This window comes from Diceros bicornis, chromosome 2 (assembly GCF_020826845.1).
Source record: "Diceros bicornis minor isolate mBicDic1 chromosome 2, mDicBic1.mat.cur, whole genome shotgun sequence".
In the NCBI taxonomy this organism is placed as follows: Eukaryota; Metazoa; Chordata; class Mammalia; order Perissodactyla; family Rhinocerotidae; genus Diceros; species Diceros bicornis.
Genome location: NC_080741.1, coordinates 75,127,814 through 75,148,769, shown reverse-complemented (window position 1 = coordinate 75,148,769; position 20,956 = coordinate 75,127,814). Strand labels below are relative to the sequence as shown.

The following is a 20,956-nucleotide window of genomic DNA, read 5'->3' as shown; positions in this document are numbered from 1 at the left end:
TGAGTGTATATACTTCCTCAGTAACAATTTTCATTTGTTTGTTTCACTTCTAGATTGCCTCTTTAAGCTATGTCCCATGAATCGCTACTCTGCCCAGAAGCAGTTCTGGAAAGCCGCTAAGCCAGGGGCCAACAGCACAACAGATGCCGTGCTGCTCAACAAACTGCATGTACGTACTGAGATGCGGCTGTCCATGATGAGGGTCTCGTGAGTGGCCACTGGGGTTGTGCCCGAGTGTAATGGGTTGGGGGCATTAGTTCTGCAACCGTCCAGCTCTGGGTACTGGCTTTCATATGTTCTACAATAAAGGGATAAAAGGGAGCTGACCCTGAGGTGAGATGGGCGGTAGTCATCTTGAGATATCTTGAGAGTGACTTTTTTCTCAGCCATTCCCCTTCCTGGATGGCTTCGGCTAGAGTACGGTTATGAGCAGTTAGGAACTGGTTATGAACAAGCTGTGAAGGCAAACTGCCTAGATTTGAATCAGGCTCCACCACTCACTAACTGGTGATCTTGGGTGGGTTACTTGGCAATTTTATGCCTCTGTTACCTCATCTGTAAAATGGGAATGATGATAATATCCACCTCCGGATGTTGTGGTGAGGATTACATGAGATGAAGCATAAAAGGCACATGAACAGTGCCTGGCACATAATAAATGTTTAATAAATTTTGGCTATCATGGTTGTATTTATCTTAACTATTACTTGGCACGTAAGAGGTGTGCTTATTCCACTGGTGATGTGCTGTGTGACTATAAGCAAGTTTTGGAGCCTCTCTGACCCTATTTCTCTATCTGTAAAATGATGACGTAATTCTTCTAGTGTCTGGTGTCTAGATGACATAATTCTATTATGAAGCTAATCTGTATGGAACTTCTTTGAGATGTTTAGAAGAAGGACATGAGGAGATATTTCCAATGTAGTATTATTGAAATTGCAACCCATTTCCCATCCCCCTGTTCTGCTTTATTTTTTTCAGTGTCACTTATCATGATCTTTCTAATTTATTTTGCTTATCCGCTGCATCCCCCCACTATCATACAAACTACACAAGGGCAGAAATTTGTGTCAGGTTCGCTTGTTGCTGTATCCCTCATACATAAGACATATCATAGGCAGTCAAATATTTACTAACTGAATGAAAAAAAAAACGATCTTCCTTGGGACTTAGTGATAATAGTTGAAGACAGAATATCTCTGAGCACCAAGGAGCTCACAAGGTCATCCATCACGCTTGCTCTGTTTTTGCTAATGTATGGCAAAGTCACAACCAGCTGCATTTGGTAAGGTAGGGCTCATGTGAAGGAACTCCTTCATTCAGTACATACTGTGTTAGATGGGGGTTAGGTGCTCCAGGTATGATGAAAAGACCAGATTCCTAACCTCAGTGAGCTTATCATCTAGTGTGAGGACACGTAAACTGTCACTCTCACTGCACGTAAAATGAAATCCAGACTTTGTGTCTGCTGGACCCTGCTTTCCCTTCTGAGGCTTCTGAGCTACACTCACAACGCTCCAGCCGCAGTAGCTTTATTTCACTTCATTTTGTTTTTTTGAGCACCACAGACTCTTAACAGTCTTGCTACCTTGGCACTTTCAGTTTGTTCTGTTTAGAACATTCTTCACCTGGCTCTTCCTAAGCTAAGACCTTTGCCTCCTTCGTATCTCGGTTTGTCATCTCAGCGAGGTCTTCCCCACCTCCTTGTCTAAGCAATGTCCTGCTTGCTTTCCTCCATCACAGCACCCTGTTTATATCTTTCTCAGCACTGCTCATAGTCTGCAATTATATTTAGTAGTTTCCTTAATTATCGTCTGTCACTCATTAGAATGACAGCTCCACAGGATGAGGAGGAATGTCTGTCTTATTCACTACTGTATCCCAGTGCCTGTAATAGTGTCTGGCACGTAGCAGGTGCTCAAGAAATATTTGTTGAATGAATGATTGAGCACTCTGCTAGGTGATGGTCATAAAACTGTGACAATGTCTTACACCTCTGGGAGCCTAATAGCAAATAAAGAATGAGGAGGTAGTGACAAGACAGCATGGCAAGTACTAGTCCAGGGTGAACCACCAAGGTTGCGAGAGCACGTAGAAGGGACACCCAAATCCAGCTTTGTGAATAAGGGTGGGTGGGTGATATGGTGGTCAGGGAGGGCTTCCTGGAGGAAGAGGAAGTAACAGATAAGCCTCAGTCTGAGTCATCTGTGAGAGTCAGGGGTAGGAGAAGAAACAATGGGAACAAAGAGATTGCTTTGAAGACTTCAGGCATTACATCCTTATTTCAGTGGTTTTAGGGCAGACATTCTCAACTTCAGTAGACCCATTGCTCCCTGTACACATAGGAAATAAAATTCATAAATAACATAACCTCTCTAGATACCAAATTTTAAAAAATGAGTTATAAAGGAGAAATAAAAGGAAAGTAGTAAATTGTATAGTTGTATACTTTAGTAAGTTAGTACTCCGGCACAACCACTCTAGAGGACATAAGGAAGTAACTGCTTGCACCTATTTGTATAAACCCCCTGAATGAGGCAGCCGAAGACTGTGACTAGTGTAGCATGTTTTCCGTATGTGATTTTCCAAAATGGTCAGCAGCTCTTGGTAGTGTTAGGAAGAATGCAAATATACTTTTGCTGTTATTAAATAGTGCTTGCATTTTTGGAAAATGTATTAATAATAGTGTTAATAAAACCATGCAAATCTGTGCTTTGTGTTGATGTGTAAAGTGGAGTTAGGGGCTAGGCTCAGATAATTGCAGACAGCTTTTTAACCCATGTGAATGTCCAAGCAGACATAAAACAGTACAGGACAAACAATGCTTCATCCTTGTGTGGGACTGTACCTTGCATTTCAGGGCATCCTGAATTTCTGGCTCCCGTCCACTGACTATCAGTAGCAACCCCCACTGCTTCCCCAGTCATTTTGTGACGATCCAGAATCCCCCTGAAGTCTGTGCTGGGAGCATGAGAATCGAGTTGAATGGGTGGGGAAGGTTACTCCATCCTGCCTGTCCCCCAGGAGAGCTATTTAGTGCATATGCCTGTGGGGTTATTGATGGAAGGAGCGAATGTCTTTAGTAGTCCTGCCTTTCCTTTTCTGGTATGAAAATCATTCTGTTCAATGAGATCTTATTGGTACAGCTCAAGCTCTTTCTTTTCCTATGCTTTTGACAGCAGGTTGAAATTCCTCCTGGCCAAGCAGGAAGCCAGCCAGAATAAAGGGGACTTGGTGGGCCAGGTTGCTAAGTGGAGTGTGCATGTTTGCAGGTCCGGAGGGGGCAGCCCCACTTCCCTGCTGTTGCTGCGTGGGAAGGTGGGCTGAGAGCTGCTGCCATGTCTTCTGGTTTTTCAAGAGAAGCTAAAAATCCATGCCTTTATGTGTAATATTGCAATTTTTTAAAAATGTTGGCAACTAATTAATGAAGGCTTAAAACATATACTCAACACTAACGCAAAATGGCTCAGGCTGAATGGTGTTCTTTAGCCACCAGTTTGCAACCTGTGATGCATGTGTTATGTTTTATCAGCAATTTCTTGTGATGCACCTTCCCACGAATGAACTGTGAAAAAAAACTGCACAGCTGAGAAAATGCAATCCTAAAGGTGATCAAGAACTTTGAATTCCTTATTAAAAAAAAAAACAACACAACGAATTCTCTTTCATGTTGTTTGTGCCTTAAAAAATATTTAAAAGGAAACCAGTCCTTTCCCCTGATTTAAGGTTACTGATTTCACTTTCAGGTCATGGGTGTTGACTTTGTGTGGTTCCTACTTTCCTGCTTAGTTGGACCTTTTTTCCTCTAGTGTCTGTAAGTCATCTACATGTTTTAGTGTAGTCATTAAAATGTTATATTTTGGGCAGCTGTGTGCCTTTGGGGGCTGATGACTAGTCTCCAGTGGGTTTTCATTTTTATTTTTGTCAACTACTGTGCAGCACCCCAATCAAAGGTCAGATTATTTTAAATTAACGCCATTTAAGGAATTAGTTGTCTAGACCACTTGACTTCCTTTTCACTAGGATATGCAACATATCAACAGCACTCTGAAAGAGAATGACATCTAGTGGCTGGTTACTGTGTCTGTTCATTCCTTCAGCAGGAATCACTGGATTCTAACTCTCCTGGTCATGATTTCCCAAAAGTCTCTTGGCAAAATCAGCTTCCCCCACCCATAAATCACATAATTTGTTCTCCAGGCCTTCACTACCATTTCCTGACAGCATTTTTACCTGTTACCTTGAAACAGCACCTACATTGTTTTGGTTCTGAGAAACGGTCAATTACATTTAAGCCGTAGCTTTCACGAGCTGGAAAGAACTCGAGGAGTGACAAGTCCTTATTGTCTTCTGAAGCCTGGGTCCTGGATTGCTTGTTTTCAGAAGCCTTAATTCAATATCATGTTACGTAATTCAGAGCTTGTTGACCTTAAATAAATAGGCTTTCCCCACTGTTCCAGTGACCTTTCTATAGTAATTTAATAATGGTTTCTCTATTTCTGAAATAAAGTAACAGGTGACTAAGATGGGGTTGACCTTGCTGTTGCTTGGGGAACGTGGAAATGTTTGTGGTGAATAATGGTGGTAGAGACCATAGCATAGAGAGTGATTTTTCTTCCTTAGAAATTCGAAACAGTCCTCGACCCATTGTGTAAAGGAAAAGAGCAATAGGTATTTATATTATCAAGATTTTTAAATATTGAAAAGGAACATGTTATAATGACTTTTTAAAAATCCGAGCTTCTTGCTACAGAGACATGGTGAAGATGCTTTTGAAGAAAGGACACACATGAGTATTGTAGGAAAAGAATTCCAAAATATACATGAGTGAGAAAAGGAAGAAAAAAGATCCCTAAATCTTATTCCTCAAAGATACCCTTGGTTCATATTTGGTTTGTGCCCCACTCTCCCACCCTCTATTCTATTCCTATATCTCTGTGTTTTAAAGTATCAATAGGAGCATGCTCTCTTACTTCTCTTTCCTTAACCCGCCTCCACTCTCTATGGCGTGAATAAATAGGAATCTCTGATCTTCATTTTTAATGGCTGCTTGGTTGCTCCATCGTATGGCATTACTGTAATTTTCTATAGCCAATCCCTGTGGGGGTGGATGGTATTCGGGATCCTGACATTTTTTGCCATTCTGAAAAAAAAAGGTATGACCTTGTGCAGGTAACACATTATCTTCTTAGGAGAAACTCCTAGAAATGGAATTGCTAAGTCAAAGTTAAGCCCTTTGAAAAAAACTTTTTGGTAGACATTGCCGGATTATCTTTCAGAAAGGTTGTACCAGTTCATTGCCTTACAGTGTGGGCTCATCCTTAGAATATACCTGAGGGATTTAACAGACCACATCTCATTCTTTTCAAGGGTGGAAGCAGTCTTGATCAATGGACCCTGGTGTAGTTTGAACCTTATTTCTTTTTTACCTATCTTTTGCTTCACTTGTTAAACCTCAAAATCGTGATGGATGGTTTTGCCTAGAAGCTGAATTTGACAGTGCTGTATGTCAATTATATCTCAACAAAATTGGGAAAAAAATCAGAATTTGGTTTTGTGGAGGGAGTTACCTAAGGCCTGATGTCTGAACTCAAATGAACACATTTGGCATTTATACATTTAGTTAAAGGTGAAATGAATTGGAGAGTTTTCTCCTTAAACAAAGAGAGCTTATAGGAAATGTGAATTCTTAGAATGGTCCGTAAGCTTAATGCACTGAATGTTCATTCAGTAGTTATGTGTAGACTTGGTCATCATTAAACGTTTTAACGGTTTCTGATGTGATATTTGATATTTTAAGAGAAGTTCTTAGACATTTATTCTCCAATTTTGTTTTCTAATTTTGCCTTTTGTATGTATTTAGACAAATGCCCCTTAATCTTTAGGACTGCTGGTGTTTGTCTTAAATATGGAATATGTGCCTTCTTGATGACTAATTTGACATTTCTTGTTAGGTAAGCCTGTAACCACTGGTTTTATACTTCGTCTAAGAGTAGGTAGGAACTTAATATTTTAGACTAATGTTTCTTAAATTGAGGCTACTGGCAATCTTGAGAGTAAGAAGAATGTCCATGAGTTTTCCCTCTTAAACAGGAGCTCTTCTATATCATTTAAGTCCAAGAACCATTGCTTTGTAATTCTCTAAAGGTGAATCCTTTCAGTATGATATTTTGAGCAGAGAAAAGCTATATTTGTTAGTTGGAAAATGTTATGTTTTATTTTACTGAATCTATTGATTTTTCCCTCCTCAACAGTTTTTCTTTCTTGAATTTCCTGTCTGTTAGCTGAGAACTGCTTAGCAGAAAGAACAAATGGCTCTCTACAAAGTATAAACCTTCCTTCCAAGTGGATTCAGTCCAGTGTTTTGTTTGGAAAACTACCTGCAGGACCTGTGGGTACTGTAGAGATCTCTGGAGGAGCTGAAGCTCAGGCATGAAGATAGGGAGAACAGAGGTGGGAGGAAATGAGGGGCGCGTGTTATGGAGGGGGGAGAGAGCTAAGGAGAAGTGTGCTGAGGGCAGTTTGGATGCCAAGGATTGCCATGTTTGTCTGCACTGGTATTATTTCTGGATGTGTCTTGAATCCAGTGGATTTTATCCTTTCGTAACTGGAAATAGCAGACTGGTAACTAATTCCAAAAGAGAGTGCGGGAAGCCTCTGAATAGACCATTGTTTTAAAAGGTGAAATACGGTAAACTGGCAGTGATCTACACTAACGTAGGCAGATCCTTCACTTCGTGTAATATGGTTTCTCTTTGGTTTGGGATTAGTTCCCACAGCTTATTTTTCTCAGATGATGTACCTTCCTAAAAATACCTATACTCCAGGTAGAGGTGGAGTGGATGCTGAATTTGAAGGAAACTGAAAGATTCTTCAGCCAGCCAATTTAGTTCACCTTTTGAAATTCTCATCATTAGAACACTTCTTAGTTTTAGCAACTTGTATATAATAATAGTGGTTAAATTTATTGAATGCCTATTATGTGTTTAGCATATATTTTCTGTAATCTTTACACTAGCCCTAGAAGGCTTGCATTGTTCCCATTTTGTGGATGAGAATACTGAGTGAGGCTTGGTGAGGTTGTCACCTGGCCAGGATGATAAAGCCAGTATGTGGTGGAACCAAGACCAAGTCCAGAAACATCCTGTGGAAATGCAGGCATGTTACCTGGGAAAGAGGCCCATTAACTTGTGGCATCTGATAGTTTGTCATCTCCGGGAAAGGAGGAATTTGAGGAAGAGAACGTTGGGAACAGTTCTGAAGTAAACAACTGGTCCGTCAGGGTTTTATCATCCATCAGATTAGGTCCTAAATTTCTTCCTGTTTTACTTCTGTTTCACTCAGTGTAGGTTTGGGAGACAAGGGTTGGAACAAGAGTTTCCTCATTACCTAGGATGAAACTAGTTCCTTTTGGCATTGTTGTCACATGGTAACAGTATTTTCAGAGTTGTACAGGTGAACGAATGAAAAATGACTGTTCAGGTTGGTAGCCTTGGCACATTATTCTGGAACCTTCTATTCAGTTATACCATGTTCCCTACCGTGCCAAATTTGGACTGGTAACGTCTCTCAGCCTGATTTGTAACTGTACAAATCTACTCAATAGATGTTGATTACTTGCTACTTAATAGATGTGATTTTTTAAAAAAAGACATTACTAAGCAAAAATGTACATAGAGAAAATAATATAACAAACCCTTTTTGTATCCATCATCCAACTAGCTATGCGATGTCTGCCAAGCTGTTTAATCTCTCTGAATCTGTTTTTCTTCTTCTTTAAGATTAGGATAATGATCTTCCCCTCAAGGAACTACTATGAAAATTAAAGTATAATTAATATCCAACAATAATAACTAACACTCCGTGAATGCTACAATCACCTGGCACTATGTTATGTGATTCCTATGAGGTGTAGGTACTGTTTTTATCCTCATTTTACAAAAGTGGAAACTGAGGCTCACAGAGGTTAAATATGTATTCCAGGTCACAAAACCAGAAACCACCCAAAACCAGCATTTAAATTCAGTTTTATTTTACTCCAAAACCTTAAAAGATGACTTTTATAATTCATAAAGGGGCTATGCAAATTCCCTCCCACCCCTACCCTATTTTGTTTAAAACTATATAAGCTTTTGACTTACTCTTACCCTAAGCAGACGTCTATGAATTCCTTAAAGAAAAAAATATATTTTTAAAAAGCCAAAAAGGCCAACAAAGCAAAGGTATAGTGGGTTGGATTCCTGACCCCTTGCTCATTTCGCTTACCCTCAGGGCGTACTTAGGTATTTGCTTATTTCTGTGGTTCTTGTATGAACTGGCAACGTTGGTTTTGCATCGCTGCAGAGAAACATAACCCATTGTTTCCTCTTTGTGACCAACTTTCTTCTTCATGTGCAGCATGCTGCAGACTTGGAAAAGAAGCAGAATGAAACAGAAAACAGGAAATTGCTGGGGACCATAATCCAGTATGGCAACGTGATCCAGGTAGGTCAAAACTGCTCTTCTCTCTTGGAGCCATAGTGTCACAAAGAACAAAACTGAAAACATAAACACATGAAACTGAGTTTGGACACCTTTCTAGTAGGACTCCATGGAGACAACCAGTTTATTACAAAAGATCTAGTGTTTCTTGTTATATGCGCTGGACTATTGGGCTTTTTAGTTGGTGCTCTCTGAGTGCGAGAATCCACTTCTCTCCCTTGTAGCTGATAATTTAAGATATGTCCAAATATTTTGAGCTTCCTACCTGAAAGAAGCCTGGCTGTTGCAGTTTTAACTTGCATTCCTTGAAAGTTCTTCCTGTTTGGTGAATATTGGCTTCCCTGTAACTTTTATTTATTAGTTCAAGAGCTGGGCGCCAGAGATAATAAGAACAATTCTGTATCTTCAGGTGGAATATTTGGTGATAGGTCTCATGTCTTATCTCCCAGGTTGTGAGGCTTATTTGTTTATCTCTTGTGCCTTTAAATTTGGCATGGGAATAAACCACAACCTAGGAAACAGCTACTGCAGGTTTTGCTGAGAAAATCCATCTGGGTCTATCCTTGCAGAAAATAGTGTGTGAGGAAGTCCAGTGCCAAATGTGGCCTCTCTTGATTTGTCCGGTTACTGGATCATTTTGACCCAGGCACAGAGGGTAGTAGTTACCAACTTGTGAGGACCTGACCCATTTGATTATCTTGCTTTATTATTTCCCTTTTTGAAGGATTTTGCTTACCATGTAAACTGTACCGATTACAAAGGAATTCCTTCCCATTTTTATTTCTACTAAAGATACAGCAGTGCTAATCAGGAACATGGAAAACTAGAATGCCAAATTGGTAAAAGCAACCTTTTATGTTTAAATGAGTTATTACTGTTAGATTCTTCGAAATAGTGAAAGAAGCTTCCAAAATCTGTTCCAAGATTAGGTCCTGCCAGTCTCACTCTTCCTCCCTTTCAGGTCTATCCGATTGAGAATGGACACAAGGGGCCAAGTGGGCTCGAAGTTCAGGATCAGATTTATTACCGGGCCAGGCCAGTGCCTTGAATCTCAGAGTGCAAGACTCCCTGATTTGGTTAGATGGGAGGATGGCTTGAACTGAAGATGAAAGAGGGAGACGGGCTAAGAACATAAACTCCTAAGGGCATTCCAATTCAGATTGTGCAACTTACTGACTGTGAGATTTTGGGCAAGAAATCTTGCCATGCCTCAGTTTGCTCAGTAGCAAAATGAGAATAAAAATGGTATCTGCTTCCTAGGTTGATTGAGAGGTGCCTATTACAGAGTAAGCTCTGAATATATATTAGCTAATATTACTTATTATTACTTCTCCCAAGCCTGGATCTTGGGATTCACCTCTAGGTAATGTAGGTTTATAAACCAACTGAGTCTAGCACCTAGACGGGTGCGTGGAAGGTTAGGGGCCACTCTCCAGGGTAACAATGAGGGCTCGGGACGGCATTGTCTTCTCCTTATTTATCATGGCCCAGGAATGTCAGGGTCTCACAAATCAGACAAGTTACTCGTAGCTCTACCCCCAACAACTCTGATAGAAGATTTATTCATAGACTTCCTAGGACTCTTCTAGAAACTGTATCTGTTAGCATCTGAAAAGAGGGTTATTGGCAGTTGGCAATAGAGTCCCATGCTGGTCTTACCATTTCTCCAGGGATTGGGCTGTCTTTCATATTCTCTTCCATCTTCTATTATAGCCTTGTTGAGTCAGGAAGCCTTGGTCAATGCTTCCTGGTCTAGACCTACTATGAGACAAGTTGTTTCCCGTCTAGATCTTTGGTCTTTGCATCTCCTTCATGTACCCATTACCCAAGAATTAAGAATAGAGTGCTTGGAAATTCAACATAGAAATCCATAGCAGCCATGTTCTTCCAAATGAAATGACAGCCCCTTGATGGGGTCACCTGTTAAATTGAACTGTTTCTTGTGCTCAGAAGTGCGCTTGCTTAGCTCCATCTTTGTGTGAGGATGTATTCAGACTGCAGTTCCTCAGCTCCTTCACACGAATTAGGTCCCTTCCTGCTAACAGGTGGCAGAGTGCTGTGCCTAGCTGATGGTGCACTTGACCTGAGCAACATCCATCTTGTTCAAGGCTATGCTGGGAAAAAAATATTTCTTTTTCCCTCTACTTCTCCTGTCTTTGCTCTTCTTCGTTTTCTAGTTATTCCCTGCCTTAGGCACTTTTGTGATTCTCTTAACTTCACAGGCAGCTCTGTGGTGGGAGGAATGTTTGATACATATTTTATGTGAGTGAGAGAGAAATCGTAGAGATTCAGAGGCTTGCTGACGCTCACCTTATTCTCTTGGTGGGTTTTTAGCTCCTGCATTTGAAAAGTAATAAATACCTAACTGTGAATAAGAGGCTTCCAGCTCTGCTGGAGAAGAATGCCATGAGAGTGACGTTGGACGAGGCTGGAAATGAAGGGTCCTGGTTTTATATTCAGCCATTCTACAAGCTGCGATCCATTGGAGACAGTGTAAGTGCAAATTCCCAGCCTGGGGGTGTGTTCTGTGCCATGCTTCCAACCATAACTGTGTATTAAAGTCAAGGAGAACTTTAAAGTTGGAACCAGCGGCTTATCCTGTATGAAGAGAAGAAGGGAATCACTATGGAAACCAGTGTTTGGGAAACAGGGAAATTTGGAGAGAAGTGTGACCTAAATTCAGTAACTGTGTTTTTCCTACTGGGCTTCTGAAAAAATTGTATGAACAGCCCGTGTCCTCAGTAACTTTACCACGAAAACAGCTATTGTATGTTATTGTCCTGGGGAGTGTCCCTGTCGTTTCTAGATCATTAGTGGAATAGAAATTCTGCTCTATTTTGGAAATGAAGTTAGTAAAGAAGGAGGATGGAGAAGAAGTAGCTATAGCAGAGAAGAGAGTGGATTTTAGGATTATCCTTCCTTGTTCCTTTGTCGATAAGCCTGCAGGCTCCTTATCCCATTTCAGCGACTGCAGTTGGGCCTAAGCTGGCTCCTCTCCTGAGGGGTCATTAAGATATAAAGCCACAGAAATCCCTTTCAGTGTGACTTAGAACAGTTCTGAACTTGTCAGCTATATTAGTAAGCGATTACGTGGGCATATACTGAAGAATGGATATGTTTAAATGCTATCAGCTGTATTTCTGACCTTGTTAAGATTCTGAAATAGTTGTTTTTCACCCAAAAGAAATATATGCCTTTAAACAGAGTGAAATGTTGTCAGAATGCTCAACTAGCCTTAACCTAAAACTGAATTTTTCCGTTTTTCAGTATTGCCGTTTAAGTTTACCAGCTTTGGGCAATTTAAATATATATGAGTTTATATGTTTGTGTCTGTATTATAGTATATACAATACATCTGAAGCGTCCAGATCCAGACCATTCCCTCCCAATTGGTGTACAGTAAATATTGATCCTCAACAGAGACTAGAAGAACAAGTCCAGTAAAGCTTAGGTTTCACCAAAAGTGTTGGATTTTTTGAGGCATTTAACTTATATTCATTTGGGGTTAGAGAAAATTTAATTGTATATGTTCCCCAAATGTATCAAACTGAAAACAGATGGGTTTTACATCTTAGGAAACCATGATTTTCATTCTCCTTCCTTCCATTCCCCCATGAAAAAAGACAAAGGTGCTTTGTTTTAAATTTCATTTCTAAGAAGTCCTTAGCTTTCCTATCCTTTAAACTTATTTGTTTAGCTGTGCCTTAGTTGAGAAGGTAAGATGAACTTGAATAGTTATCCTTGTAGAATAGTGTTTTTCAAATGACAGGTGTTGATCCATTCGTGGGCCATGAGATCAATTTAATGGCTGGTAACTATCATTTTAGAAAGTGGAATTAAATGGAAAGTATTAGGCTGTCTGAAACATAATGAGGATAAGTATTGTTTTGGGGCTTAACTTTTGTTTTAGATAAATATAGATATCTATTTATGTACTCACATATACATATATACACATACATATACGTGCATATGCACATAAGCATGTATGACTGAGTCATAATAGAAAACATATTAATGTGGCTTGTAGTTAAAAAAGCATGAAAGTCATTGCTTTAGACATATAAAATTATTCTTTTTAAAAAGATAAAGACTTTTTTCAGACAATATTCTTCTTCTACTCCTAAAATTTAGTTAGAACTTATTTATACAAGTGCCCTAACTGAACTTAACAGAGATAAGATTTTTTTCTTCCTGTTTTGGACTGACTTTGAAAACATCTTCGTATAATCAATGATAATCATGGACCAAAATTCACCCATAGCCTTGTAAACATCCCTGCTCCTGCTCAGGGTCAGGCTTTTAAAGATGTGCAGGTGTGCCTCATCCTTCTGCTTGCCAGGGGCTGGGTACAGGCTCCTATGTACAGGTTCCTATGGCTCCTCCCAGAACTACCCAGTGGTCGGTCTGCAGTCCTGACCTGTTTTGTGAAAAGCTCTATTGCTCCTTTCTTCTCCAGGTGGTCATAGGTGACAAGGTTGTTTTGAATCCTGTCAATGCTGGCCAGCCCCTACATGCCAGTAGCCATCAGCTGGTGGATAACCCAGGCTGCAATGAGGTAAGGGAAACCAGGTTATGGTTTGTGGGTGGGGATATGCTGCAGGAGCAGGCCTTCCTGGGGCCAGAGCACGTGCATGCTGAAAGTGACTTCAGTAGTGCTTTGGGGCAGTGTGTCTGTTCTGCAGGTGAGGAACCACGGCCCGGAGTCAAGGCTGCCACGTGAGTTTGTGCAAGTCTGTGCAGTGATGGTGGGTAGGGGCTGATGGCCCAGGGCTCACTTTGCTAAGCCTTATATCACTGGGAGATTGTTTTCTAATTTGTTAAGCCAGAGAAGGGCCCCTTTTACTGAATTTTTCTGGCCAGAGGGCCCCTTTTTCTAATTTGTCTCTCTAAAGAGAGTGCCTTTTGCTCATTCCTAAGAAGGGTACTTAGCAGGCTGTCACAGTCCTGCAAGAGTGATCTTGCTTTTGGCAATACATCTACTTAGCCTCTAAGTTGGCAATATAGGACACAAAGAAAGAAACATGATTGTGACATAAACATTTGTCTAATGGTTGAGGACATAGGCTCTGGAGTCAGATAGATGTGGGTTCAAATCCCGAGTCTGCCATTCCCTAGCTGTGCGACTGAAGGTTAGTTATTCAATCTCCCTGTACATCAGTTTTCCTATCTCTGAAGTGGGGCTGATGATCATACCTATTTTTAAGGGTGTTGCTGAGGATTAAATGAAATAGTGGATGTTAGTACTTAGCCCAGTGCCTGGCATATATTTAGTACACAAACAATGGCTGCTGCTGTTAGTGATTATCATTAATATTTTAGAATGTATACGTTGCACCCTTTTTCTGCCTTTGTAGCTCATCTCATTTTATAAATACTTGTTTTCATTGGGCCTTTACTCTGGGAACAGAAGAAGAGACTTGGAGAAGAAGGAAGATATCATTCCAGAAGGGCAGGAAGTTTGGTTCTTTTAGCCATAGTTGGAGCATACACAGATATTGGATCAAATGAACCATTTATTATCAAACACTTCTAGCAGGCCAATTGCATTTGCAGATCCTATGATCTTAACGGTGTCAATCTTCAGGGTTTTGGGGCTGAAGCACAGCCTTGCTCCTTGGGCAGTAATGATGAATTTTGGGGCTGGAAGACACAGTTTTTGTGAGGGGTATGTGAAAAAATAACTCTAATTTGTTTTCCAGGTCAATTCCGTCAACTGCAATACAAGCTGGAAAATAGTCCTTTTCATGAAATGGAGCGATAACAAAGATGACATATTAAAGGGAGTAAGTTTGATACTTTATGGGCTGGGCAGCACTTGACTCTTCTTGGAGCAGAGGTTTAGTTCTCTTTTTAAGTTTGTTTTCCTTAATTCCTCTGTGTGTTGACTTTTAGGGTGACGTAGTGAGGCTGTTCCATGCTGAGCAGGAGAAGTTTCTCACCTGTGATGAGCACAGGAAGAAGCAGCATGTCTTCCTGAGAACTACCGGCCGGCAGTCGGCCACATCTGCCACTAGTTCAAAAGCTCTGTGGGAGGTGGAGGTAAGGGATGGGGCAGGGGAGGCAGGGAGAAAAGACTTGTGGATTTATAGGAATAAGTGACATCCAGATAACTTAAACCCACCTCATTGCATGGGATGACTTAGAGAAACAAGTACACGCTGTGTCAGAAGGATGCTGGATGTTCTTGTGGAGGAAGATAGCATGTATTTTGGAAACAAACTCACAATTGAAACTGGAAATTTCTTTCTCTGGGCTATCGAATCATCTCTTCCTTCTATTTTTTTCTTTCCCTTGCTCATTTATCTGTCACAACAACATGTAATCATGTAGTCAAGGGCCTACCCAACATGAACCTAGGTGGCTCGCACATTGCTGATAGGATGAAAAGATACATACACAGATAACTGGATGGTAAAGGTGATGAGAGGCACATTCCCCATGCTCTGGAGATTAAGGTGAGGGGGGTGGAACTTCAGGTTGAGCAAGGGATTAAGGAAGATTCCTGAAGGAGGTAGCATCTGAGCTGGTACTTACAGGATGATCTGTATTTCAGAAGGAAGAGATGAATGGAGTAGGTCACTTCATGTAAGGCAGTGGTGTGAAATTGGAAATGTGAGGCAGCTTTGGGATAAAACTCGGTATTCCAGTTGGGTGGAGAGCAGAGGAGAGGCATGGGAAATGAAACAGAAACTGTTGTTGGAGGCCAGAGCCCGAAGGGCCATAAATCCAGGTTGTAAGGAGTTAGGATTTAATTCATAGGCAGGGGAGAAACTTGGAAAGTTGTTTTGAGCAAGGAAGTAGCATAATTCGTGTGCTACTTAATGAAGGTAGATGATTCTGCCCACAGCATGTCATTTATTGAGAAGAGGCAGAGACTAGAATTGTGGGACCAAGAAGAAAATGACTTGAATGCTTGATGATAGAGGATATGCATAATGCATAATGAGAGCCTGAACTAAAATGGGACTCTGCTCCTCACCCGAAGTCCTCTTCTCTGTGTGACTACAACTCTTGGGGTAGCTACATTTCTCTATCTCTGTTTGCCTCTCTTCTTCCTCCCGAGCTTCAATTGTATGATTTTATTGGGATATAGCAGACATAAAGTGCCCAGGTTAAAAATGGACAACTCGGATGAATTTTTACGTCCACGTACAGATGTAACCAGCACCAGATCAAGGAGTAGAACACTAGCAATGCCCAAAAGGCTCCCTTGAACCTCTTTCCAGTCAGTATCCTAATTTTCCTCCTGGAGAGGTAACCACTAATTTGACTTCGATGATTTAAATTTGATGGATTGGTAGTGCCTGGTTTTGTGCTTTATATAAATGGAATTATACAGTATACAGTCATTTTTTGGTCTGTTTTTTTTTCATTCAGCATAAGTATTTTGAGGTTCATTCACGTTGTTGCATGTATCACATACTTATTCCTTTCCATTGCTGAGTAGTGTTCCACCGTATGGCTGTACCACAGTTTGTTTATCTGTTCACCTGTGATGGGCATTTGAGTTGTTCCCAATTTTGGGATATTACAAATAAAGCTTCTATGGACATTTAGATATGTACAAGTCTCTGTATGGGCATAAGCTTTCATGCCTCGGCTGAACACCTAGGAATGGAATAGCTGTATCATATGGTGGATGTATGTTAAACTCTAAAAGAAACTACCAGACTATTTTCCAAAGTGATTGTACTGTGTTGCATTCCCACCAACAGAGTATGAGAGTTCCAATTCTTTCACATCTTCACTAACGCTTGGGATGGTCAGTCTTTTTAATGTTAGCCATTTTAATAGATATGTAGTGAAATTTCCTTATGGTTTTGATCTGCATCTCCCTTATGGCTAATGATGTTGAGCATTTTTTATGTGCTTGTTTGCCATCAGTGTGTCTTCTCTGGTGAAGTGTCTGTTCCAATATTTTGCCCATTTAAAAAATTGTCTTACCTCTCTTTTAACATGGATATTGTAATAATCAGGTTTATCTTGGCTATTGTGTAGAAAAATTTCTACAGTTTTCATTATTCAAGGATTCTACATAAAGTTTTTAATTTCTACCCTCTGCCTCTTTTCCTTCTCCTCTCTACACCCATGGCATTTGCTTTTTACTTAGTGTCTATGTAGGGACACTATCAATCCTACTAGATTATAAACTCCTTGAGAGCTAGAACTTTGTCATTGATCATTGATGCCCCCGTTGTACCAATCATACAGTTTTAAACATTCAAAACATTCTTTCAGAACCACTTTTCCTGCATAATTTGGATACTGGTGCCAAAAAAAAAATATTTTTTCTCGTTGAAGTAATAAATGATGCAAACTAGAGAAAAATTGAAAATAGAAAAACAAGGGAAAAAGTAAACTGTCATTTCACTAATGTGTCCACTTCCATTGAGCTACTTAGTTTACGTGCAGAATTTTTGCATAGTTGATGTCATTTTACAAATAATTTTTCACCTTGCTTTAACATGCTATCATAAACCAAAAAAGTATTATAAATGCCAGAACCCTACAGAAGTCACTGAGACTGACTTTTGTACCTTAATAGCAGGTCCCATGCCTTCTTCCCTTACAAATTGATTCGAATGAATTAAAGATGACAACTTTTTGTGGGGAGTTTTTGAAGTATGGACTTCTAAAACTTTAAGTACTTAAAGTCCACTTCAGAGCATCTTCTGTTGTTTTTTTCTTCTGAGAAGAAACAACTGTCTAATTCTTGCTCCCTAAAAGATTGTTTCCCGCCAATTTTTTTCCTGAATATTCTAGGAAAACATTGTCTTCCTTTTTTATTTTTTTCTTGAAGGTTTTTGAAACTTAGTTGCCCCTTCAAAATAAAGGAAGGAAGACAACACCATGTATTTTATATCTATAGTAGTGACTAGGATTTGCGTTATCCATTGTTAGCTTATTGCCAATCACTTTTACGTAATGCCATGTCTTAACGCATGATGTAAGAACCTTACAGTAGTATACTTCTATTTCCCCCTCCTGTCCTTGGTGGTGTTATTATCATGCACTTTACTTCTATGTATGTTATAAACTTCACAGTGCATTTTTATTTATTTTGCTTTGTTTAAACAATCACTTATATTTTAAAAATATGTAAAAATGAGAGAACGGGAGTCTTTTACCCACATAGTTATTATTTCCAGCTCTTCATTCCTTTGTGTAGGTCCCGGTTTTCATCTGCTATCATTTTTCTTCAGCCTAAAGAACTTACTTTATCATTTCTTGTAGTACAGGTCTGCCAGTGACCAATTCTCTCGGCTCTCATTTGAAAACGAGAAAATATTTCACTTTCGTTTGAAAAATCTCTGTTTTCCTTTTTTTAAAATAATAGCTTTATTGAGATACAATTCACACATTTAAAGTATACAATTCAGTGGTTTTTAGTAGGTCTGTAGAGCTGTGCAACCATTACCACAGTCAATTTTACAACATTTTCACCTCTCCAAAAGATGTCCTGAATTCATGGCAATCACATCTCATTTCTCTCCAAAGCCTCCCCCCCGCCCCGGCAACCACTAAATCTTCTTTTTATTTCTGTAGATTTTCCTGTGCTGGACATTTCCTATAAATGGTGTCTTACAGTATGTGGTCCTTTGTATCTCACTTCTTTCACCTAGCATATTTTCAAAGTTCATCCATATTGCCACATCTATCAGTACTTTATTTCTTTTTATTGCCGTATAATATTCCATTGTGTGGATATACCACATTTTATTTATCATTCGATGGCATTTGGATTGTTTCCACTTTTTGGCTCTTCTGAATAATGCTGCTCTGAGCATTCATGGACAAGTTTTTGTGAGGGACATATGTTTTCAATTCTCTCGGGAGTGGAATAGTGGGTCATATGGTAACTTTATGTTTAACCTTTCAAGGGACTGACAGATTGCACTAGTTTATATTCCTCCCTGTGGTGTGTTAAGGTTCCAGTTTCTCCACATGGCCTTCATTCATGAAGGATATTTTTGTTGGATATAGAATTCTAGGTAGACAGTTTTTTCTTTCTGTACTTTAAAAATGTTCATCCGTTGTTATCTTTTGTGTGTTGTTTCTGATGTGAATTCAGTGGTTTCCTATCTCTGTTGCCTGTACATAGTGTCTTTTTTTTTCCTGGCTTCTAAGATTTTTTTTTTTTATTTCTGGTTCACATTAATCTAATTATGATGTGTCTTGGTGGTGTTATGATGTGTCTTGGTGGTGTGTGTTTATCCTGCTTTGAGTTCATTGAGTTTCTTAAATCGGTGGGTATGTATCAAAAAGGGGAAATTTTGGGGTCATTATTTCTCAAATATTTTTCTTGCCCCCACCAACCCACACAGAAATGCTGGATCATTTGATATTGTCTGACAGGTCACTGAGTTTATGGGTCACATTTTCCTTATTCTTGCCTGTCCAGTGCTTTATGATTATATGCTAAACATTGTGATGCTACTTTGCTGAGTGTCTGAATTCTGTTGCTTTCCTTTAAGAGTATTGAGCCCTGTTTTTTCAGACAGTCAAGTTACTTGTGGATCAGTTTGATCCTTTGGAGGCTTGTTTTAAAGCTTCGTGAGGTCAAGTGTATTGTAGCCTTTTTTCGGGGCTGGATTAGCCCTACTACTAAGGTGTGACCCTTTTGACGTCTCTACTGAATGCCCCAGGTGTTCAATGGAATCTCTTCTCTGGCTTGTCAGAATCAGAACACCTCCTAGCCCTGAGTGAGCTCTGGGAACATTGAGCTTACAGCTCCCTTGTCTTTCTTTATTTGGCCTTGTGGGGTCTTGCCTTACACGTATGCAGCTTGGTATTCAGCCGAAGACTTAAGGAGGCTCTCTGTATAGATTTCTGGAGCTTTTTCTCTGGGTTGCTCTGTATTCTTCCCTCACAAATTCCAGCTACCTCATCTCCCTAAATTCTGATCTATTTCCTCAACTCAGTGAGATCAGTGTCCCCTGCTTGGATTATCCTTCCCAATGCTACTATCCAGAGAGGACCCTCAGGCAGAAAGGTGGAACAATCACAGAGATTGCCTTGTTTGTTTCTTTTTACTCAGAGATCACATTGGTGCACCGCCTGTTGTCCAGTATCTGAACACAGTTGTTTCATATATTTTATCCAGTTTTCTAGTTGTCTATGGCAAGTTCATATATTTTGTGCAGTGTCTAGTTGTTCATGGCACCATCTACCAGTGCCAATTATTCTATCGTGACCAACAGCTGAAGTTACATTTATTTTTATGGTAAGTTGGCCCAGGTTCTGTGAGTTTCAGAGCACAGTCCTGTGTATGTATTTCGGCACATGAGTGCATGTATAGAATGCTTTTACAGTTTTCCATGAAATTCCTTTGTATTTGTTGTGCCTTTTGTGGAGGAATTTCGGAATCTTAACTTCTACTTCATTATGATTAAGGCAACTAATCTGAAAACCATTGAACTTTCTACTATACTTTCATGTTAACTGGAAGACTATTTCTTCTTTGGAGAAATATTAACACTTCCATATGTTTGAGTTCTGACATTACATATGACACTTGCAATGGGTTTGTTGGAAGATGATAATTTTTTTCAGCTAGTCAATATCAGTCCTGAACTATGAACTTCTGTGCAATGTCTCAGATTCAGTGTTGTCCTAGTATGGTTGACATTTCTTCCACTCCTGTTGATCAGTCCTCCTCTTGCAGGTAGTCCAACATGACCCGTGTCGGGGTGGAGCAGGATATTGGAACAGCCTCTTCCGTTTCAAGCATCTTGCTACAGGGCACTACTTAGCAGCAGAGGTAAGTAGCAGCCCCGTATTGTTCTCTTGCAAGGCTGATGCACTCCTCTTTCTTCACTTACCTGTAGCCATTGAGTAGTTAGAGGCTTGGGGTAATTCTTAGTCACCTTGCTTTTCCTTCTGCTTTTCTGTTTCCTTCTGCCTCATTTCCCTGCTTCTAGAGAAGAAAGGGTAAAAATGACTAACGCACTTTAGTACTCCACAGGGATTTTGATCAAGATGTGGGGAGAAAGTAAGTTAGAAAATAATGCTGTCATGGGGATGTAATGTACAGCATGGTGACTATAGTTACTGTATTGTATATTTGAAAGTTGGTAAAAGAATAGATCTTAAAAAAAAGAAGAGAAAAGAATGCTAATCTGGGTTTTAGGATTATCTTTCTGTTTTGCTCTTGCATACTGCTCTCCCCACATCTTAGCTACCAACCCTGCACTTAACATGAATGACTGAGACTCGGCTGCAGTGAAACATGGTATATAAAACCAGAAGCATTAAGACACATAAACAATTAGACAACTTTATAGAGCATCTGGTTCCCAGAGTATTAGTGGAATAGACAGTGTCTTATCTTTTACTTATAGGAATGTCAAAAATCAAAGAAATTAACTTTACCTTAAATGTCTGTAAAGCTTTTGAGGAAAAGCAAGACTCAGTGCTGAAGGATAGAGGAATTTACCTGTTAATTTTTGTATTAAATTAAGGAGCCATCCTA

General features: G+C 39.8%; 1 protein-coding gene across 5 annotated transcripts in view; it reads left to right on the top strand.

Moving 5' to 3' along the window:
* ITPR1 (inositol 1,4,5-trisphosphate receptor type 1) overlaps positions 1-20,956 on the top strand; it is a 317,336-nt gene that overhangs the window by 112,472 nt on the left and 183,908 nt on the right. For all 5 annotated transcript variants that reach the window (XM_058563442.1, XM_058563433.1, XM_058563427.1 and 2 more), the window contains exons 5-11: positions 54-169; positions 8,398-8,484; positions 10,816-10,974; positions 12,941-13,039; positions 14,184-14,267; positions 14,377-14,523; positions 20,150-20,245. In XM_058563442.1, coding sequence (XP_058419425.1) covers positions 54-169; positions 8,398-8,484; positions 10,816-10,974; positions 12,941-13,039; positions 14,184-14,267; positions 14,377-14,523; positions 20,150-20,245 — 788 coding nt within the window. The remainder of the gene's footprint in view (positions 1-53; positions 170-8,397; positions 8,485-10,815; positions 10,975-12,940; positions 13,040-14,183; positions 14,268-14,376; positions 14,524-20,149; positions 20,246-20,956) is intronic.